Below are 26,135 nucleotides of genomic sequence, written 5' to 3'. Positions count from 1 at the left end.
AGAAGATGTGCAGTGTGTTCCTAGTAGACATATGTTTGAAATTATCTCTTTATTGGGCTTTGGTTATGGAAGATAAGGAAGGACTTCCTGCACCAAGGTGTGCATGAGCTGTATGGTGAAAATAAACTTTTATAGGCAATTTGCAATTCTTACAATCCCAGAAGCAGTTTTCAGGTACAGCACTGACTCTTGAATCCTGAGCTTTTCCCAGTTTGTTAATTCAGCTTCTACTGCAAGAGAAGGAAACAGCAGAAGCCTCACTTGAAAATCGTGGCACATTTCTCCCTGCTCTCTCGTTTAGTAACCAGGGACAGCAGGTGCTCATCCTTGTCTGGGGAAGGACTGGGGTTTGTGGGAGGCCTGATGTTCTGTGATGCACATTCTCAACAGTAAATAAATGTCTGTGGCTCAGGGCTGTGTGTTTCAGTTTATTTTATTTTATTTTAAAACTTGCACTCAGTTCCCAAGGTGTCCCCACACCTCGTCACCTGCCCTCTTTGGAGTTCCTCAGGAGCCCAGAGGAGCTTGGTGAAATTCTGGCATTTAAGGAGCAGCCTCAGCACTTCTTTGACATTTGTTTTTATTATCCCAGAACATGGGAAGCTCAGGTGTAATGACAGCATGGTTTAGAGAGTAATTCAGGTGTCTTTAGCTTGTGACAGAGAGGTTTTATTGAAGGTGTCAAATGGAGCCTCACTTAGAGGGTAGGGTTAGAACTGGGGTCTGGATTGGGCCTCAAGCTCTCCTTTCCTGAAGGAACCTCTGGTCTCCAGCTGTTCTTTGTTGGTCTGGGATGTGACAGATGATGGCTGCCCTGTCCTTCCTTCTGGAATTCTCTGTATTCCAGCAGCATGGCCTGTCCTGGCTTCCTGAGGGTTGCTTGGCTTGGTTCAAGGTATCGAGGCAGGGCAGAGGTGAAATTTTCAGTCTGCATTCGGTTTATTTTCTGTTATGACAATTTATTTTCTGTTATGGTGATTTCTGATGAATCTTGGCCATCTTGACACTTCAGTTCATCCATAATTTAATTGTATCATTCTCTTCCACGTGTCCTGGGTCTGGCATATGGATATTCAAGGTATAATCCTTCAAAACAGATCACAGCAATTTTGTCAGCAAAATGTCCACTTCAAATGCAGCTGACAGCTAATAATGGCAACAGGTGTAAAAATTAAAAGATATTGCAGTTAAACAGGCCTTCAGCTTTATAGATGTGTAAAAATTAGTAAAATTATGGTAATGGTAATTATTAATGGAGAACCTAAACTCAGAGCATCCTGTCTTTTCTTTATGTTGTGCTGTTCCAAAGAGTCACTCACACTGCAGTCCTTTGCCATGGGTTCAGAGCTCTCAGTGAAATGTGCATTTTCTAGCCTATTTAGCCTGGTGTTGCATTGCTCAGGAGGTGAATAAACCATGGAGCTGGTTGTTTGGCTTCTGGGAATGCTTTTTTCAGGAAGGTGCCTGCACTTAAAGCAATATATTCCATCTTGTGCTTTATCACACCAAGTAAATCCTTCATTAAAAATAGGTTGTTGCATAATCTGTGTTTTCAGTGCAGGTTATTTTGAGGAGTTCTGCAAAACTTTGTGTTCAAATAGCTATGATCTAACTGTGTATTACATGGAATGTTATAATTTAAACCCCCAGTTTAGATGCATGAAATACATATCCATAGTTCTTTCAGCATATTATTATACTCCTGGAACCTCCATCCATGCAATAAAAATGGCTTCAGCTGTTGCTTGTCGTGGCTTTTGCAGAACACCAAGGTTGATCTTGGGTACAAGAGCAGAAAAGGTACCAGGAGATTTCTGCACTGCCTTGGTGGTGAAGATGGGTTTTGATCAGTCCTTTACCACAGACTGAACACTTGAACTCACGTTTCTCTGCTTTGTTGATGTCAGTTCAATGTGTCCAGAGACAAATGGGAAATAGTTCTGAACCTGCTCAGTGGCTTCACTCCTTTGGCAGAGCAAGGGGCTTTTCATTTCTCTCCCTTTTAGTTGAGAAGTCAGACATTGGAGGCTAAAGTTGAGAACTTAAAACTTTAGGTACTAATGTCAGACACTTTGCCCCAGGGTGTGTTGTTTATGTACTTTGTTTATGTACATACAGTTATGAGTTAAAATGGGATTTGTTCCCTATCTCTTACGGGTATTGCTGAAAAAATACTCTTTAACTGTTCTGTTTTGCATATAAATGGAACTCTAATGTGCGTTCATTGTAGTAATTCTGCTGCAGGATTTAGACTTGAAAAAAGTGGCTTTACTTCCCTTAAGTACTTAAGTTTCTATGTCTGTAATACAAAACTCTCTGGCTTTAAATGATGGAATTTTGGGTTTGGTACCCAAACTGGCTTTTGGATGCCACGGCTGCCTATTAATTAACTTGCAGCTGGCAAACTGGAAATGAAGCCTCCCTGGTTTTACCCCATTTCTGTCTCTGCACACCCTGGTCAATTGAAAGCTCCTCTCAGTGTAAATATCATTGCAGTGCCAGAATTGATCAGGCTCTTAGTTCAGTAAAGGTCCTGATGTCCCATTGCTATTTCTGTCTCCAGTGAAAATGTACATTTTGCAGAGCACCTGCAGCAGAAGTGCCATCAGATCCTGCTGATTGCCCTGCTTACTTGGAAAACCTCTGAGAAATGAGTTTTGTACCCCATCACGCCCATCCTCTCTTAGAGGTGCATTTTCAAGGCAAATAAGAGCTGGGACACCTTTGCAGGAGGGGAGCTGGCTCTGATTTCCATAGGTAGGAAGCAGCAGGGCGCTGCTTCCCAGCACTGCCTCGGATTGAGGGTGAAATACCTATTTCTGAGTTGGGTTTTTCTAGCACTTCCCTTTTTAGAGCCCTGCCAGTGAATGGTGCCATTCCTTGGGGTGTGATGGTCTGAGGTAGAAGTGTTACACGAGTCAGGAGTGGGCTGGGCAGGGAGCAGCTGGAACTTGGGCACCAGGGGAGTTTTATTTTAAGCAAACAGTAATTGCAGTATATCTCTACTTTCACCCAGAAAAGCCTGTTCTTGAAATCTTGTGGGGTAAGGTGATGTTCGGGACCAGTATATTAAAAAAATTATTTTGTTATTGGAATAAAGACAAGGTAATTCCTTGTAGAGCTTAAACATGGAATGTGTGACAAAAGGAGCATGTTGGGAGTCTCACTCTGGTAACTGAAATTCTGTTCAGGGCTGATCTAGTGCCAGCCAGTGACTGACTGAGGGATCTGTAAATGCCATGATACAACTGAGCTAGCTGTGTGCCTTGGAGTTTTTAAATTTTGTTTTCTATAGATGCCTTTTAGTCCTCCTTCATCTCAGTGGCAGATGAACCAAATGCTTTTGCAGCTTTTCTGTCTAACTACTAACACAACTAACTAGTTCAGCCTTGCATCTGGTGTGACAAAAATTACTGTGAGTGTATGAGAATGATTTCTCTTCAAGGTCCATCAAGCAGGTGTGTGAAGATAGGCCTTGAAATTCTGGTACATGCAATAAACACTTGTGCTTGCTGCAGAGCTAATTAGATGCTGTGTCATGCCTTGTCCTGAAGAGGTTTAAGCTCATGTCTTCATTCTGCTGCCTCCCTTAGGAAAAATAAATCCCTCTTTTCTTACCTTGTTCTTTGTCTTTGTTCTTTCCTGTAACCTTTACTGTTTCATTTGCAAGTTTTTCTGCCATTGTTTTATCTTTGTTTTTGTGTCATTCTTCCAAATTACTGGAGAACTTGGTTAGCCAGGGAGAAAACAGAGATAATAAAAAACTGTTCATAGATACAGTCTGCTCTTGGGTGAGGCAAAGAGAAGACACAATAAACTGAGCTGTTGGAAATAATGGTCAGTCTCTTGGCTTACCAAATACATTTTGTCCTGCAGGTGGATTGTCCTGACTAATTGTATGTTCTGTATTAGCACATCATTTACAGGAATAGTGCTGTACATAACTGGCACAGTATCCATGAATGTTCTTTACTTCCCCAGTTCATTAATGGGCAGGTGGACAGGGGTGGGAGAGTCTGGTTTGTTTTTTAAGCAGTACCTTTGGTGAGGGATTCTCTGGCTTCACTCTGGATTGGTTTTGTGTCTTACTAAAGCAGGTTTGCATCTTGGATAAAAATTACCCTTTGTGGCTTCCTGTTCTTCAGTTCTGGCCCGTGTTTTGTGCTTGAAGGAAGGGGAGTGGAAGGTGCAGAATGAGTCTTTGATTTCCTGGTGTGGGGCATGTGTGAGCTTTCCATCAGCTCCTTTGTGCCTTTGGAGTGCAAACCGTGCACACCTTCCTGGTGAGGCAATAGAACGAAGAGCTGGGAAAAGAGAGGTGGAATACTTGAATGGGATCCTCCTGGAAGCCCTTGCAGCCCTCTTCATCCACCTCTTCCTAGTGACAGCTAATTATGCTGATTTCCTGACAGAGTCCCATAAATGCCCTCTGGGAGAAGGGCTTGGCTCTGGGAATGGCTTGTGAGGGCTGGGAATGCAGTTCCCGAGGCACTGAGAGCAGTGCAAGGGATGTTTGTCTGTGTGGGGTTTGATATCCCACTCCTGTCTAGTTCTGCTGTTGTGCTCTTTGGGGTTGGAATTTGCACAGCAGAGATCTTGCCCTGTCTTGTTTTCAGCTCTTACCATAGATTAACTTTTTACCAAATCCTCTTAATCTTTATCAGGTGGTGAATGATTGGATCTGGATCTTATTTTCTTCTAGAAGCTGACGTTCTTGATGCCAGTAACACTGAAAATATTGCTAATTTAATTACTGTCAGCTGATAGTTTCTTTTAAAGCCCTACTTGGAATTGAGTGACTTGCTTACAATCCTTTGTGGAGGGAAAAGTATTTGTGGAAAAGCAACTTCTTTACCCTTGATGGACTTGTGGGACTTTAGGGAATGTAAAACTTAGTTGTGAGCGAGTCCCTTGTGGTTTAATGCCAGACCATAGGCTGGAAAAATGTCTGTACCAGCTGCTGAAATGCAGACTGGGTGGATAATTTAATCTTGGGTGGGTCGTTTGCTTCAATTGCAGCTTTGGATGCAGACAGAAGCTTGTGATAAGCAAAAGGACAAACAAGGGATGCCTTTTGTTTGGGACACTGCAAACAACCTTCTAACACATGATGGCTTTTGCAAATCCAATTTTGAGGAAATGAAGGCAACATGTAGGCACTTACACAAATAAAAGTAAATAAAGTTCAATTTAATCAGCTGAGGGGATGCTGCTGTTGAGCAGCCACAGTGCAACACAAACCTGAGGACAGATCTTGGGGAGTTACTCTCTCGTCCTGATCTAGAGCAATTCCAGCCTGGAGAAAAGGAGTGAAAGGATTAAAACCTTGTTTGCTCATGGAACACTGAGGAATAGTTTGTAGTGGGTTGAAATAAGGAGAGTTTTGCTGGGAGAAATTCAGACTGGGCTGGGGAGTTTTGGCCTGTAAAGCATCAGGTGCTGAGCTTTTGTGGGTGGAGGCACTCCCTGTTCACTGCAAGGATTTAGACAGCCCAGATTTGTCTCTGTTAAATCTGGACTGTTCATCCTTTTCTGCTGTGCTAAAAATGGAAGTTCCTGAAGATGCCTTTTCATAAAGCTGACTTAGTATGGAAAATGAGCTTGGGTAGACTGGGAGTTGTTTGGGTCAGTTGGGATGTTTATGAGCATTTTCAGGAAGCATAAAGTTAATTCATTTGCTGCTCTCCGGGGGATAGTTTTGTTACATTTTCAGGGCGTTGATACAGGAGAAACTGATAATAAGTGAAGTTGTGTAATTTTTGTTCTCCACCGACTTCATTTTTGGTGTCTTGCATTTTCAAAGCTTCCCATAAGGCTGGATATGAAGCTTTAATTTCTCTGGGATTCATGGTTTTCAAATGCTGGCTACCTAATGCAGACAAGTTTTCAAATGCTTGGTGATAAACGCCGCAAAAATTCCCTCCAAACGTTGAAATTTTTTTTTTTCCCCCCTCTCTCTTTAAGGTTTGGCCCCCATGGAATCCCTGTGACCATATTTCCTAAAAGGGAGTACAAGGACAAACCTGAAGCCATGCAGCTCCAAAGCAAACCATTCCAAGAGGAGGCGCAGGTGAAGTGCGAGGCCGACGCCGCGGTCCCTGATGACTCCTCCCTCACGCAGCCCTCAGAGCCCAGCATAGCTAAAAGCCTTTGGACTTCTAAACCACCTCCTCTCTTTCACGAGGGAGCTCCATACCCTCCTCCTTTGTTTATCAGGGACACCTACAACCAGTCAATACCTCAGCCTCCACCCCGGAAAATCAAGCGGCCCAAGCGGAAAATGTACAGGGAGGAACCCACTTCGATCATGAACGCCATCAAACTACGGCCCCGGCAGGTCCTGTGTGACAAGTGCAAAAACAGCGTGGTGGCAGAGAAAAAGGAGATCAAGAAAGGTGGCAATGCAAGTGACTCTTCCAAATATGAGGATAGTAAAAAGCGAAGAAACGAGAGCGTGACTACTGTGAATAAAAAACTTAAGACTGACCATAAGGTGGATGGAAAAAGCCAAAACGAAAGCCAGAAAAGGAACGCTGTGGTCAAGGTTTCAAATATTGCCCACAGCAGAAGCAGAGTAGTTAAAGTTTCCGCACAAGCAAATACTTCAAAAGCGCAGTTAAACACAAAAAAAGTTCTCCAGAGCAAAAACATGGATCATGCAAAAGCTCGGGAAGTCTTGAAAATGGCCAAAGAAAAGGCACAAAAGAAGCAGAGTGCAACCTCCTCTTCCAAAAATGCACATTCAAAGGTCCACTTCACGCGGCGTCTTCAGAACACCAGCTCAGGGTCCCTCCCGCCCCGATTGCGCCTAAAGCCCCAGCGGTACCGCAACGAAGAAAATGACTCTTCCCTCAAGACAGGACTTGAGAAAATTCGGAGTGGCAAGATGGCAACTAAGCCCCAGTCTCGCTGCTCCTCCACCCGCTCAGCAGGTGAGGCCCCTTCAGAAACCCAGAGCCCCTCAGAAGGCCCCGAAGAGGCCAGCAGTGAGGTTCAGGACACGAGTGAAGTGCATGTAACTGTTGATCAGGATGAACAGCAGACACTGGGCAAGAGAGGCAGCAAAAGCAATATAACGGTTTACATGACCCTTAATCAAAAGAAATCTGACTCTTCCAGTGCATCAGTTTGTAGTAGTGATAGCACAGATGATTTGAAATCCACCAACTCTGAGTGTAGCTCTACTGAAAGCTTTGATTTTCCTCCAGGCAGCATGCATGCACCTTCCTCCTCCTCCTCCTCTTCCTCCTCCTCCTCCTCTTCGAAGGAAGAGAAAAAGCTCAGTAATTCCTTGAAAACAGAAGTCTTTTCCAAAAACGTCTCTAAATGTGTCACACCAGATGGCAGGACCGTATGTGTAGGGGACATTGTTTGGGCCAAGATTTATGGCTTCCCTTGGTGGCCGGCCCGTATCCTTACCATAACTGTGAGCCGCAAGGATAGCGGGCTGCTGGTGCGCCAGGAGGCTCGTATCTCATGGTTTGGCTCCACCACCACGTCTTTCCTTGTTCTTGCACAGCTCTCCCCCTTTTTAGAAAGCTTCCAGTTGCGCTTTAATAAGAAGAGAAAGGGTCTGTACCGCAAGGCCGTCACTGAGGCAGCCAAGGCTGCCAAGCAGCTCACGCCCGAGGTGCGGGCCCTGCTGACGCAGTTTGAGACGTGAACGTGGAGAGTAAGGTAGGCAAGAAACCTGGAGGCTCCACCAAACCCCGTAGCCAGGTTAGAGAGCACTGCCAGGAGGGAGGCGGCAGGGGCAGAAGTTGCACTCGGTTGACTGACTGCTCTTTTCACGCGACACCCGTGCCGTGCGGAGCGGTTCGTGACGGTTCAAACCAATCGAACATGCAATCAAAATTAGCCTAAAAGTGAGGGCTGAGGTATTTTTCAAGTGAGATTTTTTTTTTTTTTTTTTTAAAGAGAAAGAAAAAAAAAAAAACAAAAAAACAAAAAACAAACCAAACCACCCGATGCATAGGAGCCATAGCCTCAGCTGGAAGGCAGCTGATTTGCAGGGAATTTTTTAGTAGTTTCTACCCAGTATATAACTAGTTCTGTGTGGCCAAGGGTTGACACGAGGGATGAAAGTAGTAGCTGTGACTTTTTTGTTTTATTAGGTGGCCCATCAGGGAAGTGTAGAACTGTAAGCCTTGTCTAAATGGTCTTTAAAGATTATTTTTAACCAGTCTCTAATGGATTTAGTCTGGCCAGGCCGGTTTAAATGGCATTGGAGACGTGCTCCGAGTTGCAAGGAAGAAGAGTTTTAGTGACTTAAAGACCAGATTAAATGGGGTTTTATCGTAGTGACCACTTAAACACTCAACCTTTCTATGCACATGGGGGCACAACTAAATCACTTCAGGGTCGGAGAAGTCGAGGGATGCCTGTAGCTCTAAGACAAAGCTGAGGAGGCCTCAGTGTTTGGGATCAAGGGCTGTTAATGCTGCATAGGTGTGAATCATTCTGGTCTTTCTTCCTGAAGAAATCTTTCAGGCCATTTGCCTGGAGGTTTAGCTTAAGAGAGGCTTTGTTTTGAATGTGTAAATAATCAATTGCTGAAATTGGTCAGATTTTCTCCTGACTGGTTGTTCCTAAATTCTTAGGATACGTCCTAGTAAATTACACTTTGTGAATTGTCAGATGTGTAATTGTTGCATTTTGGATGTATCTAACTTTTTTTTTTCTTTTTTTTTTTTCTTTTTTTTTTTTTTAACTATTTCCGTTTAAGGTATCTGTTTGCAGGTCAGAAAAATGAGATATGTAATTGTGTAATGCTCTGAAATGTAAAAAAGAAACAAACTGTAAATAAAATTGACTAAATCTGAATTATTTGTGTGTGTTTCTCAAAAAGCTTTGAAACCAATCCAGGATGTCAGAGTATTTTATCTGTATGCCGGATTTAGAGGACACCCTTAAAAAGTAAATAGTCCTTTTTTATGCATTCTTAAAGATGAAGTGCTTGATGTAAATACTATTGGTATACTTCAGTCTTAATTTGGAGATTATTAATTATCTGTCCCTTTTGTTTCAGAACCAGCTCTGTAGAGGGCTTTCTGGAAAGTTGATTAAATTTCTCCCTAAATTAGTTTTTGGGCCATATATTTGAGTAGAGACTGTGGATAATGTCACTTGTACAGTGGGGAATGTTTCAGTTTCCATCTCAGAGCAGTCAGAGCTGCTCTCCACTGCCATTCCAGCTTTTCTTGCATGGTTTTTGCTCACTATTGGGGCATTTTCATGCAATGCACTTGACTTTTTTTTTTCCTGTAAGTTTTGGTCCTTACCTGACCATGTGAATTCCTGTGTCCTCCAACCCATTCCTGCTTCAGCCTTGCAATGCCTTGTGAAGAGTCTCCTGGTGCTCATCCCAAAGCTGTTTTCATCCTGGTTTTTCCAGGATTGCCCACGTAGGCAATCGTGACAGATGTAAAAATTTAAGCTCAGACTGAAATTAAACAGACATGAAAAAGGGGGCAAAGATTTAATCATTGAACCCTGAAAATATTTTTATTTTAAGATTTAATTTCATATGTTCATGATACTGTATGGTCTTGCTAAAGCATTCAGTTTCTTTTTACCTTTTTTAATTATTCTGTTGTGGCCACAGAACTATTGGAAGTCTAAGGTGTCAGACCCATGGCTGTTCAAATTCTCCTCAAGATGACAGTCATTAATTGCTTATTAAGCTTCCAAATATACCAGCTTTACCTTGGCATTCTAACAGTTCCCAAAAAACCCCACTGGTCAATGCTTTTTGAATGTGATAAACACACAATAAATTTTGTAAAAAAAAAAAAAAAAATTGGAAAAAAAAATCTGTTTCACTTCTCTGTTTTCTCTCCTGCAAACAGAAACAGTTTCTTTAAGTAAATAAGCTGTATTTTGTTATTAAAGCAAACTGCTTTTTGGAGTCAGGAACCCATGTGAGGTGGGTCAGATGTCTGCACCACTTCCTTGAGGTTTAGAAGCTCAAGTGAACTGGTTTTAAGTTAGTTCTTCTAAGCCAAGCAGTGGCAAAATCAATATTGGCATTGTTATTTTTTTCTTTAGAAGACCTGGAAGCTTTGTTCTCTTAATTTATATAAAATTAGAATAGCACTGCAGCTTACATAGGCAGAGTTTGCTCAGGTGTTCACTGGAGAGCAAGAGGTATGGGAGGGCTTTCTTTAGGTGGTTTTATATTCAAAAAAGCTGTTTATGGAAGGCATTTGAAGTCAGTTTTGATTTGTAACAGATGAGTTTTAAGTCCTCAGTTTCAGAGTGAATGTGCTGTATTGCTGCAGACTGAACAGGGCTAGAAACGAGTAATCTGTTTTGTTAAATTGGTATTTTACAACACCATGTTGCAGTAAGTTGAAAAATCTCCTCTTCATTCTCATCCCTGACTTTCCTTTAACTCCAAAGGAGCTGCTCCTGTGGATGCAGCAGTTTCCAGGGGATGGGCTGGGGCAGAGCCTGGTTCAGGCAGCACAGGGTGAGAAGAGCCTTGGAGGCTGGGACAAGGCTTAGGTAAGCTAAACCCCACTAGCTAAACTGCTAAACCCCACTAGCTAAACTGCTAAACCCCACTAGCTAAACTGCTAAACCCCCACTTTGTGTGCCTGTGGTGCCAGCAGTGCCACAGCTCCAGGGCTGGCACTTCCCATGATCTGTCCATGATTTATCCATTGGAGCACTCCTGTGGGTACAGAGGGGCTCAGGCTGGGCCAGGGAGGCTCAGGGGGGTGTCAGGGAGAATTTCTTCCTGGAAAGGGTGGTTGGGGTTGGAACTGCCCAGGGAGGGTTGGAGTGCCCATCCCTGGAGGTGGCACTGAGTGCTCTGGGCTGGGGACAGGGTGGGGACTTGGTGACCTCGGAGGTCTTTTCCAACCTAAATCCTTCTGTGACTCTGCCTTCAGAAGGCAAACAGCAGCACAGAGGGTGGCTCCTATTTTCCCATCAGTTTAATGGGATAAATGGCAAATGGTGCCTTTTTTAATTAAGGAAGTGCCCCTGTGTGGTTGTTGGGTATTTATGGCCTGTCAGTTTAGGGGAGAATGGGACTTGATGAGTTTCAGTACAGGTGTTCTGTTCTCTGAAGATCTTCAGGTAAAATGCCTTGGGAGAGGGAGCAGTTGTTCCAAAGCTTAGAGCTCTTTCCCCAGAGGTGTTTGAAGGTGTGAGGCTTCAGGAGCAGAGCTGGAAGCAACAGGAAATGCTTGTGTGTGTCTGAAGTGGAGTCATGCAGGAAATTGAACAGATATTTGTTACTGTTCTAATTAGAGCTGGAACTTTGTGTCAACACTTCAGTGAGATAATCATCTCTGATGATTCGGTTTCTCTTTCAGACACTGCTGTGTTCCTACAGAACTACCCTGGGGTGGGGTTCCTGGGTGGTTTAGGTCTGTGCAAGGCTGAAAAGACTTTTTTTTTTTTTTTTTTTCAGCATGGTGTAAAATACCTTTGGGTTTTTTAAACATAGTTTCTAACTGTGATTAGGATTCTAAGTTTCTAAGTGATTAGGATTAAGAGTAGCACAAGTGAGGAAGGGTAAGTGTTGCTCTTTGCATTGCTAGCCCTTAGGCCTGGTTCTATTTAACTCTTAAATCCTGATATTTTCTTTCATATCTGCTAAAACCGTTAAGAGTAGCATAGGAACATGAATTTTAAAAAATAAATGTCAGTAGCTCATTCTCAGCATCATCATCTGTCCTCCTGCCTGTTCTGTGGAGTCCAGTGAGAAAACAGAGCAGCTTTCTTGGCTGAGGAGCTGTGGAAAGACTGATAGTCAGGGAAAGGCTATTTCAGTCCATCCTTTGCTTTATCATTGTGTTCCAATGAATGCCTGCAGGACCAGCAAATTCAGGCAGTGCAGGGGGTCCCTCGGTGATCTGGAGCTGAAGCCTGGGCTGGGAGGGAAGTGCAGTGAGCTCGAGCCTAAAGGGATGGATGGCAGTGTGTGGTGGCCTAATCCATTGGGTACAATGACTAGGACTGTTTAAAAAGGGAATTTTTCCATAACTGACAAAGCTTCTGACCATGGAGGGATCAGGGATCACCCACATTTAACACTGGGAACTTGTGTAGCTGCCTGAAGATCCATTAGATCAGGTTTGAGAGACGGGGATGGGAGTATCCAGTGCCAAATTCTCCTTAATCCCTGCTGGAAAGAGCCTGTGTGTGATCCCTGGCTTTGCAGTGACCATGGCAGTTCCCACTCAACATTTAACCCCCAGCTGCCCCCTGGGACACTTTGGATTTTAGTTTAAACAGTTCCCTCCCACTGTTCAGGTGAATAACAGTGTGCTCATGGTGGGGCTGTTCAGGTGAATAACATCCCCTTGCACTGTGGCTTTTCCCTTCTCTTCCCTGCTCACCCTCCTGGCATTTTCAGGCACCTGGTCTGGTCTGACCCCATCTACCTCTGACCTGTGTGCTAAGAGCTGTTTGTGGTCATTTGGATGGGTTTTACCAAACAGCAGCAATTCCTCCCAGGTCAGAAATACCTCTAATTATTGGGGTTTAATTGTTGGACCCTAATAGCAGCTTATGATTCCCTGTGATTTACTCATACATTTCAATCTTCTCTATTACCTGGGACGTGGACACAATCCAGACTGTCATTTAAATTAATTCATGATTTTTTTTTCTTACATTTAACAATGACACAAGTGCCCTTGTGTGAAAGGCAGAGCAGCAGTTCCCAGGCAGGGCTGTGGTGCCAGGGAGTTGGTGGCTGGTTTTCCATCCTGCTTTTTCCCTGCACAGCTTTGCTGTTGCTCCCAGATGGGGCAGTTTGGGATAATTCCCTGGAGCAGCACCTTAGTGCCAGGCACCAGCCACTGAGGAGAGCTTGGCTGCATGTTTTCCCCAGGAAAAAAACAATTGGTGTTGCTGGCAGGAGGTGGGAACAGCAGGAGCTGCAAAGGGGGTGGTGCTGACAGACCAGGGCTTCAGAAAACCTGGGCCACCTTGCACATCCAAGAGGGACACACATGGGAGCAAAAGGTAAAAAAAAAAAAAAGGTGGAATAACCTGGAAAAGGTGACTCCCTGTGCTTGTGCCATGGGATGTGGTGTCTGATCTCCTCTTCCTGCCTGTCCATGGCCTGAGGGGAGAACTTAGCAGCAGCCTGCAGGTAGGAATTGGCTCAGGGAACAAATCAGGGTCCCCTGGAGCAAGCTGGAATCTGGGCTTTGCCCCTTCAGTGGGAGAAGGAATGGATCTGTGGGGTTTGTTTGAGCTGTGTTTGACAAGTTACTTCCCAAACAGGACCAGGCACATTTTGAGCAGCTGTAATTCCATTTCTGTGCCAGTGATTCCATTCCTTGGTGCAGAGGAGGAAGGGAGGGCTGTGGGAAGTGAGGCTGTTCCAGGTGTGTGAATCCCCGTGGGACGGGGCAGAGGCACGGGGGAAGCAGGGCTCTGTTGTGCTGCAGCTGGGACAGGAAATAACACTTAAACTGAGGCAGGGAGTTGGAATCAAGCACTGGAATATTGATTGCATCTGTGACAGTGAAACCCTGCGTGCTGTTTGTGTAATGGCAGGGTTTGAAAAGCAATGGATCAGGCTGAGCTGGGCTCGGTGCAGCCGGGAGTGCGAGGGGACAGGTGGTGGATCTGCCCTGTCACTTTGTCATTAGCAAGGCTGACTTTGGAAAACCAGAAGATCTGTAAAAGTATGTCTGTAACAGAGGATTCTGCCCTCTGTGTCCTGGTGACATCCTGCAGGAATCACACTTGGAGTCACCCAGGTTTGATCTGAGACCTGCACTGCCCTTCTGCCAGGGGCCTCGGGGTGCAGCCTCCTGCTTGGCTGATGCCATTTATGGAACAGCAACTTGAAATCAGGTTGTTCTTAAGGAAAAAAAAAACAAATCTAGGTCAGTTTTCATGATTGTTTAGAGATGTTTTGGATGTCAAATATGCAATATGAATAAGGAATATTCTCCTACATGCAAGGCATGTGCTGGGAATCCGTGCTTTGGGAGGCAAGTGCTTGTTGCCAGCACTGAGATTCTGTAACAGAACCACAGCAAATCCAGGAGGCAGAATTGTCCTTGCCATCCTTTAACAGGTGCACAAAGGGGGAGAGGGGATCTTGCTTTGTCAGTAAAATAAGCAGATACAATTCCAAGCAAATATTTGCTTAAATGCTAATTTAGCATAATTTTTTACTTAGTAATGTGTAGGATTTTTGTTTGGCTTTAGGAAATGCTGGGGTTTAATTGCACCTCTGCAGTGCTTCAGGATTTTAAAGCACATGGTGCCAGTTTGGGTATTTAGTAGCTCTGGTGAAAAGGAAATAAAACCACAAAAACCATTTTTAAAAGTATTGTAGTCAGTTTAGTTAAAAGTTTAGTTAATGAAAAATAAAAGTCTCGAGCTATTTCAAGTGTTGAGAGATTTAGGAATAATCTCTTCTTGTACATTTATATGGAAAAAACTGGGTTGGACCACATTTTAGGAATTCTTGATACTGTGACATATATTTCAGGGAATTAGGCACACAAAGGGAAGAATGTGCTGCTGCTCTTTGTTTTCCTGGTGGCTGAGGTCCTGCTGCTGGAGGCTGTAAAGGCAGGAAACAGTTCTTGCTTTTAGTAGTTCATCATCTGGAAGAGCAGCCTGGTTTCCCTCTTCTCCACTGGCTACAAATGGAATCTGTAGCAGGAAAATAGGAGTTTTGTGCCTTCTGTTCCATAGTTTTACACAGACACAGCATTATCCCCCAGGAAGGTGCATGAATGTTACTGTAACTATTTAAATTTGGGCTCCCGGCTTTAAGGTTTAATCCCTGATGGGATGTGCTGCTATTTTTGCTTCCCTTGTCCTTCTGGGGTGCCTTGTCTTCCCCTCCATGGCTGCCTGGTGTCCTTCTGCTTTTCCTTTGGAGATAAAAGCCAGGACTTTCAAAGGCAGCACTTCTCTCTGGACAGCAGTGAATAAAAGGATTGAGAAAATGTTCACATGGAAGAATCAGAATCCCCACGGCAGTGCTGGCTGCCAGGAAAAGGTCGTGTGAGCTGAGTTCAGTGGGACAGGCAGGAAAAGCCTGAGTTGTGTCAGTGCCTGCCCTGACACACATTTTTACCTTGTTCTGGGGCAGTCCTTAGCATGGCTCCATAGGGAAGGGGCTGGAGCCCCAGGAGGAACTGAGGGAGCTGGGAAGGGGCTCAGCCTGGAGAAAAGGAGGCTCAGGGGGGCCCTTGTGGCTCTGCACAGCTCCTGACAGGAGGGGACAGCCGGGGGGGTCAGGCTCTGCTCCCAGGGAACAGGGACAGGAGGAGAGGGAACGGCCTCAGGCTGGGCCAGGGCAGGCTCAGGGTGGGCAGCAGCAGGAATTTCCCCATGGAAAGGGTGCTCAGGCCCTGGAACTGCCCAGGGAGGGTTGGATCCCCATCCCTGGAGTGTCCCAGGAAGGGCTGGAGGTGGCACTCGGTGCTCTGGGCTGGGGACAAGGTGGGGAACAGGCACAGCTGGGACTCAGGGCTCTGGGGAGGCTTTCCCAGTCTGGGATCTGTGGGATCCTGGGATTCTGTGTGATTCTACCTCCAGCACTTGAGTGGAGCTGCTCCAAAGCAGAGTCCAGCCTGTGAGCTCACTGGAGATCCCAGGAGAGCCGTGCCCTCAGCCAGGCTGAGCTGTCACTGTCCCACACACCTCAGATCCCACCTGGAGTGAGTGACCCATGGATCCCACCTGGAGTGAGTGACCCATGGATCCCACCTGGAGTGAGTGACCCCACGGAATGAGTGATAAGCAGGCAGTGGCTGCACTCAGGGAATTCAGTGGCACTGAGCTGAGCTGAGCCATGCAGTCAGGTTTTCAGTCACTCTATCTGAGGAGCACAATCTCTGTAGAATCCCAGACTGGTTTGGGTTGGGAGGGACCTTGAAGCTCATCCAGTCCCACCCCTGCCATGGGCAGGGACACCTTCCACTAGCCCAGGTTGCCCCAAGCCCTGTCCAGCCTGGCCTTGGAGCAGCCACAGCTTCCCTGGACACTGTGCCAGGGCTTCCCCCTCCTCCCAGTAAGAACTGGTGGCTGACTGGTGTTGGTTCATGCAGGGCTCAGTACTTGGGCTGTTCCTGTCTGCTTTATCATAATTTATTCCTGTTCTCTGGAGAAAATGGGAAAACACAGGCAGCCATGGGAAGGAAACACCATTAGCAGGTTTATAGTTCGTGCTCCCTCAGGCATCGGCTCCTGTGTGTGGAAGGGCACTGCAGGGTCAGATTTAGCTTTGTGTTGTGGACTGCCATCAATGTATAGATTTTGTGAATTAATCTCCCTGCTTCCTGAGCTGTCTTTAAATGTCTTTACAATTGGAGTTCTCTCTGGATGCTGAAATGGGGTGAGATGTAACAGATTGGTTCGGTGGCTCCTCCTCAAACCCCAGCCCTGGAGGAGTTTGCTCACTGGTGTCTGTCTTGTGATAATGTCAATCTATTTTTTGTCTTCTGCACACGATGCACAAAGCAGGTGAGCCAGTAACTTTTCTGGCCACCTCAGCTTTTGCTTTACCTACTTTTGCAATATGTACTGGAAGACATTTAACCATGTTCCCTTTCTCTCCCCTTTTCAGCTCAGAGACACTAATGACCCGCTGTTTTTATGGAACCTCACTACACTGCCACGAAGAGCACCAGCTCATCAGGACTGAGAGAAATCTGAGACTGACTTGTCCTATTTTTCCTCTGAAATCTTCACCAAGTAGTAAACATTTTTTTGAAGGGGAAAGGGGGTAAAAGATGTTAAAGCTCCCCCTCGCACCGTTAGGGCACCTGTACCTAATGTACATTTTCCTTAAAATTTCAAAAGATGTTAGGAAATATTTTATAAAACTTTTTTGCAATAAATGACGCATGAAATGACGAAAGACTCTATGACACTTACATGCAAGGAACCACTTGAATTATTAGGATGAAGACTCACTGCAGATAACTGGGGTTTTTGTAATGTGACAGTCACGTTTGTATGTTTTGAGAGGTGCCAGTGACGGAGCCAATTTGCCTGGGAAGTTGACTGTAACTTTTGAACTTTTCTTTTAATTCTTGACTTTAGCATTGCAATTTTCCATTCTCTGAGGCTTAGTTAGTATTTAGTGCAGGTGTTAGCAGAGCTGTGATCTGTGATCAAAGCATGTCCGAACCCAGTTGTATTGTGAAATATGAACAGTCCTGCTATTGAGACCAACATTTCCCATAGAGCTGATGGAAAGGACAGTGACCACAAACTCCATGGATCTCTGTTTTATGGGAAAGCTCCTTCTGTGTGAATATGGTTGCATTTTATTTATGCTATTGTAACACTTAGGGAATTGAGGGTTGTGAAATAACCTTGAGAGGGGCTACAAGGCAGAGAGCAGCGTTTTGCTTATAATCCATAACAGGATGGGAATCATGAATGGAGAGTGATTCATTGGGATGGCATTTCTATTTCAAATCATGGGTTATTTTTTCCTTTTGACATGAATATTTTTCAGATAGGTAACTAGTAGAGAGCAAAGGTTTTATTAGAGTTTCTGATGGTTGTTGATCTGAGTTGCGTTGACTTCTTTGAAAAGCTGTAAATCAAAAAAAAAGAAACCCACTGGGTTTTATCCATTTTATTCCCCTCCCAGAAAGGTCTTGGGTAAGACTGACTTCAATGGAGCTTGGGAATGCTGGACACGCTGCTGAAATCTTGAGTTATTAAATATTAATTTATTTGTCACTAATTATTTCCATTGTGTGCACACTGTCTCGGCAGAACCATTTCTTTAAAGTTCTTAGCAGGGGATTTATTGTGTAACCCAGGAAAATAAATATTTGTTTTGAAGATATGAAAATGTGCACATAATCTACTAAAAATCAAATTTCTGTTTCTGTAGAGATGAAAGGACTTGTAGGAGACTCTTTTCCTCCTTACTGATATCCTGATTCAATTGGAGAAAATAGAGTGTCTTTGTCTGGATCGTTTAAAACCAGAGGGACTTTTCCAAGGGGGCCTCTGGGTCAGCACAAAGACAATTTCTTCGTGTCTGGAGCCTGAATGAACCACATAAAATTTGAAGTTAGGACAACTCTGTCATTGGCAACAGGTTTATACTCGTTAAACAATCGGAGAGGGGGAAAGTGACAGGCTGGGACAGGCCCCCAAACCCCAGCCAGGCCCATCAGGGATTCACACACTGAGTGTGTGGCAGCTCGTGCTTTGTGCTGCTTCAGTGTCTGCTTTTCAGAGCTAAATTCTTTATTTATAAATGCAGAAATTGAATATTCACTACCTACTTTTTTAAAACAGGCTGTACAATGCTGTGCAGTGCATTCAAATTGTACCGTTTGCCATAACGATTTCACCATTAAGTACAAACTTTTTTTTTTTTTTTTTTTTTAATTTGGATGAATATTTGTTCTACAGTGCTTTTCCTTTTCACCAGTGGAAGAGGCCCAGCAGTCTGGTCCTGCTCAGGGCCTGGGATGTGAACTAGAACTGAAAGCTTGAGACATGTGAATGAGGAAAGGGGTGCCTTGGTGCCGGGTCCGTGCCAGCCTTTCACCTCCGCTTGGATTGACAATGGATGGGGGCTTGGCCTAATCAGGTACATTGTCCCCAGCACCTCCCCCTAAAAAACCAAACAGAAAAGCCACCAAACCACATGGCACAAACCAGTTTCTGCTCAGGAAAAAGGCCCGGGACTGTGGTGGCAGGGTTGTTGCACATGGCATTGAGGAGTGCCTGCTGTTGTTTTGGAAGCCGGTAGTGCCTGGCTGTGCCCCCGGATCCCCCAGGGCTCTCCTCCCCTCCCTGAGCACAGCAGCTGAACCAGGAGGGATTAACCCAAGGGATGCAGGTGTGCACTGGAGAATATGGGTAAAGAGCAAATAGCATCCAAGGGAGCTCATGTCTGCCTTGCTTTTCCCAGCATTGCGTTGGAAACCACATTTTCATTTGGAAATGAAATTGTCAGGGATATTCTAATGAGAGAGAGTGACAGTAATGTATTGCTTTTCACTTTTTTGCTTTAGTTGCTTAATATTTAAGCTTTGCTCCGTGCTACCTTCTTGTCTGTATATTGAATGGTCACTATGCCTCTTTCATTTTGTAGACTTGAATGAGGAAAATCTGATTCACCCTTTAAGGTTTGCTGAGAAGTAAAAATGATAAAGAATGTTGTGTAACATTTATTCAAATAAAGCCTTGATTTTTTTCAGTGCTCTTTTAAAGGGAAATAATGTTTTGATGTCTTTAACTTTCTGGCTTTATTAGTCCTTGACCCCAAAGCCTTTGATTTATGTCAGAAGTGGTTTTTCTGGATTAAACAAAGATTAAACTCAGGTTGCTGGTCCACTGCTGGAATTCCATCACGTTGACAAGTCTCTACCTAACCTCACCTTTCACCACAGTGGCTGAAAGATCCCAAGCCATGCTCAGCCAGCTGGATGCTTCCCAAAGCAGTAGGAAAAATTGTAATTAGTAAGAAAAGATGGTGTGGTAGAGGCAGATCCAAGGAAGCCCTGGTGGCTCCACAGTCCCAGGAGGAGGAGGGGATGCTGTGGGAAGGGGCTCCTGCAGTCCTTGGGCTGTTTTTTTATGGAGTTCTCACAGTTTCAGACAAGGCTTGCCCTCACAGGTAAGTGTACAGGGGATTTCTCCATCCAGGGAGGAATTGCCTTGTCCTCAGCTGTGTTTCCTTGCCCTGGAGCAGGGATCAGGTGGTGCTGGAGAGGTAATTTCTGTTCCAGAGCTCCATCCCACTGCGCTCAAAGGAGGGCCATGCCAGCAAGTATATTTCCAAAATAGCTGGTGGTGTTGGGTTGGTGCTTGGACTTGATGATCTGAAAGGCTCTTTTTCAACCTTCGTGGTTCCATGTTTCTATGGAAAGGCAGACTCTGGAACTGCCCTTTCCCATCAAATAGAAGGCAGCATTTATACACCTTTTTTCCACTTGCATTTTGGTACTGTAAAGAAAGATTCCCTAAGCTGAGTTGAGCTCCTGGGCTAAAGAAAAAATATGCTGCTCGAGTTAACTTGATTTCTAGGAAGTTTAGATTTCCAGGAAGCATTGGTGGTTTTATGGCACCGGGTGGTTTTATGGCACAGAGGATGCCAGGAGCTGGTGGGTCACCCAGAGATACTAACCCTGCTGGGAAGGGCTTGTTGCAGTGACCTGCTGTGGATAATGAGGAGGTTTTCCCCAAAATCGAATTTACTGTGAAGTGCTGCTGGCTCAGCCTGGGGTGCTTTGGGAGCGCTGTGACAAACACCCGCATCTGGCTGCGGCCCGAGCACGGCTCCGGCAGATGGTTTTCTTTTCCTTCATGGTTGTTTCTCATTCTGTCGGGATTACAGGAACTCCCATCCCCTTTCTCTCATTATTCCCTCAGCCTTCAGCAGTTCCTCTCGAGCCGGCGATCCTCATTAGGCGGGGAAATCCTGCAGGAGTGTAATTGCTCGCTAATGGCTTCTCCTTTGTGACACGGACTTGGCAGCAGCGCTGTGCGGACGGAGCCGCGAGAGAGGTTGGCCGGGCAGATTTCAGAGCTCTGCAATTACTCCATGGATTAATCCTCACTCCAGCGCTTGGCAAAGGGATAAAGGTGACCCAGGGCCCACACAAGGCCCCTCGAACGGCGTTTGCTGCTGCCCCCGGGCATCAAAAGGGCGACGCTTAATGCGGGCAAAAGTGCAGCTCTGGCACGAGGCCTTTGGAGAGATTCCCATCCTAAGTGTGAGGGGGCAGAGCTTAGATCTTGCAGGGTGAGACCAACAGGGCCATTGCTGAAGGGAATGGTGACAGTGGCACTGGGAACTCACGCTGTCACACCCCGGCTGTTTGGGAGCATTTCGGGTGAGGCCCGGCCGGGCTCGAGGGGCTCCCGATTCCCTCGGGGTCCCTGGGCTCATCTGCCTCACGGACAGGGCCGGGTTTGCGTGGAGAGGCCCTTCTGTTCTTGAGGACTTTGTGGGAAGCTGGGAACGGCCCAGGCTGGGAGGATTCCGTGGCAGGGGAGGTGTGCTGGGTGCTGAGCCTGCGGCACCTGGGGAAGGGCTCATCCCTCTGCTCCAAGGGAAGCAGCGCCAGCGCCGAGCCCCTGGGCAGAACCCGGCCCTCGGCACCAACTCGAGCCCCTGGGCAGAACCCGGCCCTCGGCACCAACTCGAGCCCCTCAGGCAGAACCCAGCCCTTGGCACCAACTCGAGCCCCTCAGGCAGAACCCAGCCCTTGGCACCAACTCGAGCCCCTCAGGCAGAACCCGGCCCTTGGCACCAACTCGAGCCCCTGGGCAGAACCCGGCCCTTGGCACCAACTCGAGCCCCTGGGCAGAACCCGGCCCTTGGCACCAACTCGAGCCCCTGGGCAGAACCCGGCCCTTGGCACCAACTTGAGCCCCTGGGCAGAACCTGGCCCTTGGCACCAACTCGAGCCCCTGGGCAGAACCTGGCCCTTGGCACCAACTCGAGCCCCTGGGCAGAACCCGGCCCTTGGCACCAACTTGAGCCCCTGGGCAGAACCTGGCCCTTGGCACCAACTCGAGCCCCTGGGCAGAACCCGGCCCTTGGCACCAACTCGAGCCCCTGGGCAGAACCCGGCCCTTGGCACCAGCTCCCCCTCACTGCCGTGGCTTTGTGTCCTCCTCCCTTGTCCTTGCTCCAGTTGTCTTGGGATTTGTTCTCCTTGTCGTGTTCTGCAGGCAGAGCAGGGAGCCAGGAAAAGGCTCCTGTTGTCTGCTGGTCATGCCGTGGGGTTTATTCACATTCCATATCCTGCTTTTATGGTTCTGCTCCTGCTTTTCCCTTGAGTGTCTCTGTGCTCTTTGTTTTGCCTTCCTTGCTGGGTTTGCAATACAAGCTCGGCAGACTGGGCATCCCTGCAGAGGTTTTTGGCATGTTCTGTATTTGGGGTAAATATTCCAAGCCCAGGAGGTGTAGTTCCAATTTTGAAATCCAGATTTTCAGCTGAGCTCTGCATCTTAAGAGCTTGGGGACTGGAATTTCTGACTGTGGTTGTCTTGGTCATTAAATATTAAGTGAGGCTGTTCCTGCTGGAGGGTTCATCCAGACACTGAAGGCTCTGAGCTGTCAGGGGAAGGGGCTGGGGGCCCCCAGAGTGTTCAGGAATGGATACTGGGCCATGCTAAGGATAAAACCCCAGGAATACTCACACTGCTCAGATGGATGGGGATGATGCTTCTGTGATTCTCTCACTTGGCTGTGGTTGCCTTTAAAAAGGCAGCATTGGGTATGAGCTGTGAGAGCAGAACTGGGGGGGTTGGACTTCACACCCCTCTGCATTAACACTGCAGGATCCTGTCAGGAGCCATCAGCTGCATCTTGCCTTGGAAAACCTGCTGCTGGCTCCAGGTTCCAAGGCCTCAGCTGCATTCCAGCTGGGAGCAGGGACACAATTGTGTTGGGGCACAGCGAGAGCTGCCACTTCAAGGGCAGCTCAGGGCTGGAGCCATGGGCAGGAAATCCATGAGCTCCCAGCCTCCTCCTTTCCCTGAGTTCCCAAATACTGCAGTTCTCCCTCCCTCAGAGAGAGAAGTGCCCCAGGATGGAGGGTCACAGCCAGAGGAGCTCATGGAAATAGGACAAACACAGTTAGAAAAGCCCTGGCCCCACTGCCTCTCCAGGGACCTGCTGGGCACTCGCCAGCACCACTCGGGAATACACTTGGGAAGCTCTTCCAGCAGCCACCGCCCAGACCAGATACCAGCATTTCCCCTTCTGCCTGCCACCCCTGCTCCCTGCAGTGTCTGCAGGAGGGGATGCTGCACTGCACTCGCCAGGGACGGGAACAAAAGCCCCACTGGCCAGCGAGTGCTTATCCCAGAGCAGGCACGGCTCCTCCCGGATCCTTCCCGGCTCCGTGGCTGCCCGGGGCTCAGTCCTGCTCAGCAGCTGCTCCTGGAGCCTGACGCCCTCCCGGCCACTGCCCGGAGCCCAGGGACAGCAGGCGGGGAGTCCTGGGAAGCAGGAGCAGAGCACTGGGCCCAGCCAGGCCGGGAAAGGCAAACCTAATCCAGCTGCATCCATTTAGGGAATGCAGGATTTGTAAATTGTCTCCTTGAGAAACAACGGGGGAGAAATATGCAGTTCTGGGGAGTCCAGGCTGCAGCTGCAGATGGTTTCCAATTGGGAGATTCCCACTGAACGTGCAGAATCAGGAAAAAAGGGGTTTATTTTAATTTTCAGTTGACTTAGAGCCCTTAATCTTTGTCAGGGTAGGCAGTGATGCCTCTGGCTTAGTGCCACAATTCCTGTGCCAGGCACTGTCCAGAGCCCCCCCAGCAGTCACAGCCCTGCCCGGGGTGGGAAAAAGTTTGCTGAGCAAGAAAATGTTTGGATTCATCCAAACAGGGAAAGCTTGTGAATGAGCAACCTATGAATGCTGCACATTAAATGTGCCCCAGCACATCTTTGCCCGTGTTGGAGAGGGGGCACTGGGGTGTAATTGGTTCTTGGCTGCAGCAGTAATCCCCTGGGAATAACACAGCTAATTAAAGCCCAGGAACTGGTGACCAGCAGCTTCTCCCCTCTCCCAGGCTGGGGCTGTGCTAACCAGGGGCAGGTAGATCCCAGGAAGTTTTGTGCTAATCAAGGAGGCAAGGACTGGACTTCCAAGCTCGGTGCTTTGTCAAATCCTGAATGTCCCACGGGATGAGCTGGGGGAGATTTTGGATCCTGCTGGGCCTGGGGTTTTGGGAGACAGAGCTGAAGATGTGAACTGGGGAGCTGCTTTTTCTGTCTTTTAGGAGATGTTAAATGCTCCAAATCTTTGGTGGGATGGAGGGAACTGCAGGTGTTCAGCTCCTCTGAGGGCCAAGCCTTGGGACTCATGAGCAGGATTTGGAATGAGGCCAGGTTGGATAGGGCTTGGAGGAAACTGGAACATCTTCCAGGAGCTCTGGAAGGTGTCCCTGGTCTCTGGAAGGTGTCTCTGCCCATGGCAGGGAGTGGGACTGGATGAGCTTCAATGTCCCTTCCAGCCCAAGCCATCCTGGCAATCCGTGATTCCTAACCTCAGTCCACCTGCAGCCAAAAGGATTAAATTCTCTGAGGGGACAAACAGAGGAGTGAGTGAGAACCTCTGCATAAAGCAGGGTCAAACCCCACTGTCAGTTCTGGTGTCAAAAAATGGAAGGTCTGAGCCACAAGTGTCACAACTGGAGAAAGTTCTTTGTAGGGAGAGATCTAACCCAGCTCATGGGCAAGACCAACATTGCCTTTATTTCTGTGCAAACACCTCAGGGGAAAGGCCAGCTACTGAAAGGTTTTGTGTTTGGCAGGCAAAGGAAGGAGGAACAAAGGCAGGAGCTGAGGATGGACAACTCCAGCTGGAAAGGAGGCACATGCTGGTTACCAGGAGGGTGAGTAACTGTTGGAACACTTGAGCAAGGAACTGTTTGGGTTAGGAGCATTTATATTTAAAAGATTGTGTTTCATAAAACAGTTTTTTCCTATTAGAGGTTGTAAATCCAACAAGTGTGACTCAAAGCTCCCTGGCACTCCCTGGGTTGTGGCCAGTAACACCAGGAGGAGGCACCAGTTATTTTACTGGTGGCAGCTGTGAGGACTAGTTTAGACATAAAAAAACACTTAAAAATCAAAAGCAAGACACATGCACTTGTTCAGGATTTGGACAATGCAAAAGGACTTTCAGGCAATTAATTGGAATTTTGCCTAGAGGAGAACTTGCTGTGGTGGCAGATAACACCTGCCAGAGGTTTCTGGTCCAGCTGGAGAGTGGCCCTGAGGAGGGAGGGATGACCTGGAGGTTTGAGTTCTCAGTACCAGCATGCCCAGCTCCCAGTGACTTTCACACAATCCAATTAAATTACAAACACTAATCAGCTGCAGTCCTGCTTCCTTTGCCCTTCCCTTCATTGGAAAACTCCAGGTGCACATCAGGCATCCTGCAGGGGAGTTGCACAATCATTTGATGATGTGTTTGCACAGCAGGTAGGAAATTCAAAAGCTTTGTTGTGTTTCTGTTTCCCAGAAATTCCCCAGTCTCCAGCTGGGAAGGAATATTTGCAGCTCCCCAGGCCTTCAAAGGGGTGAAGCAGGAACAGAGTGGAAGGAAGAGAAATCATGTCCTTGAAGCAGCAGGTTGGAAAAGGCCACTGGTGTAACTGGGCACAAGAGCCAGCCACGGGTGAGTGACACTGCACACAGTGTGGGCAGGGACAGAAACCCACTGGTCAGAGCAAGGAAATGTTAACTAATTTAAAAAAAAACCCATTAAAATTTAAAGCATCCAGGGTGGTTCCAAAGTGGTTCCAGTTTTGTCTGTGCCAGGGGTGAGCTGGATGTTGCAGGTGAGTGGAACCAGGGCCAGCTGGTGCTGCCCAGGGCTCCCTGCAGCACCTGGGCACCTTTGCTCTGCACTGCTCCAGCTTTTAGGGAAGATTATTAACATTTCTACTAATCCCAAGCCACTGAGCCTTCCCTGCAGAGCTCAGCTCAGGCAGCAGAGGTTTCACAGCTCATCTGACTCCAAGCCCAGCTCTAAACTAAAACTAAACTAAAAATGCAGCAGGACAGAGTTTTAACAATCAAAAAAACCTCTGCACAGCTGCAGAGACAAAAATGACATTAAAGCACCAAACCTGCTGTGCCTGGAAAGGCTTTTCCTTTCAGTGAAAGGCTGGAGCTCCTGAATTTCAGACACACAGAGACTTCCTGAAATGAATTGGAGATGACACCCAATAGCCAAGGCAGCCACTGCTAATTATTTAATTAAATCATCTACTGAAATCTGCATGGAGACAACTGCAGAATCTGCCTCCAGTGTAAGCACTTCAGCACTGATAAACCCCAGGAAAGCAGGAATTACAAAAGGCACCTTCTCCAAAACCTGAATGAACCACCACAACAGAACATACAAATATATATACACATATATTTATATTTATATTATTTATATTTATATCAAGGCCTGGCTTGGGCTGGAAGGGACCTCAGAAGTCATCTCATTCTAGAAACACTTCCAAGTCCTCCAGGTGCAGTTACTGTGGAGACCCTCTGCAATCAGCTCCTGTGCATCCCTGCAACACGAATGGATCTCAGACAATCACATTTCATTTGGAGGTACCTTTACAAGGTGTGCAGATGGAGAGGGAGGCACAAAATGTCATTGCTGCCTTCAGAAAAATTAATACCCAGT

General features: G+C 46.7%; 1 protein-coding gene across 6 annotated transcripts in view; it reads left to right on the top strand.

Annotated features, from left to right (window-relative positions):
- The window catches only part of PWWP2A (PWWP domain containing 2A), a 30,914-nt gene extending 4,886 nt beyond the window's left edge, over positions 1–26,028 (top strand). The window contains exons 2-5 of one of the 6 annotated variants that reach the window (XR_008439553.1): positions 5,965–6,932; positions 24,256–24,336; positions 24,969–25,124; positions 25,964–26,028. Coding sequence is in view for 5 of the 6 variants with exons in the window: in XM_053991523.1 (XP_053847498.1) it covers positions 5,965–7,663 (1,699 nt within the window). In the remaining variant the exon portion in view is untranslated. Of the gene's footprint in view, positions 1–5,964; positions 8,824–16,564; positions 19,695–24,255; positions 24,337–24,968; positions 25,125–25,963 lie in introns of those variants that run through there. The other 5 variants (XM_053991525.1, XM_053991523.1, XM_053991524.1 and 2 more) reach the window with 5 other exon arrangements.
- The last annotated feature ends 107 nt before the right edge of the window (positions 26,029–26,135 follow it).

Source organism: Vidua macroura, chromosome 15, assembly GCF_024509145.1.
Source record: "Vidua macroura isolate BioBank_ID:100142 chromosome 15, ASM2450914v1, whole genome shotgun sequence".
Taxonomy (NCBI): domain Eukaryota; kingdom Metazoa; phylum Chordata; class Aves; order Passeriformes; family Viduidae; genus Vidua; species Vidua macroura.
Note: the sequence above shows the minus strand (reverse complement) of the source record. Positions and strands in the feature narration are given on the sequence as shown.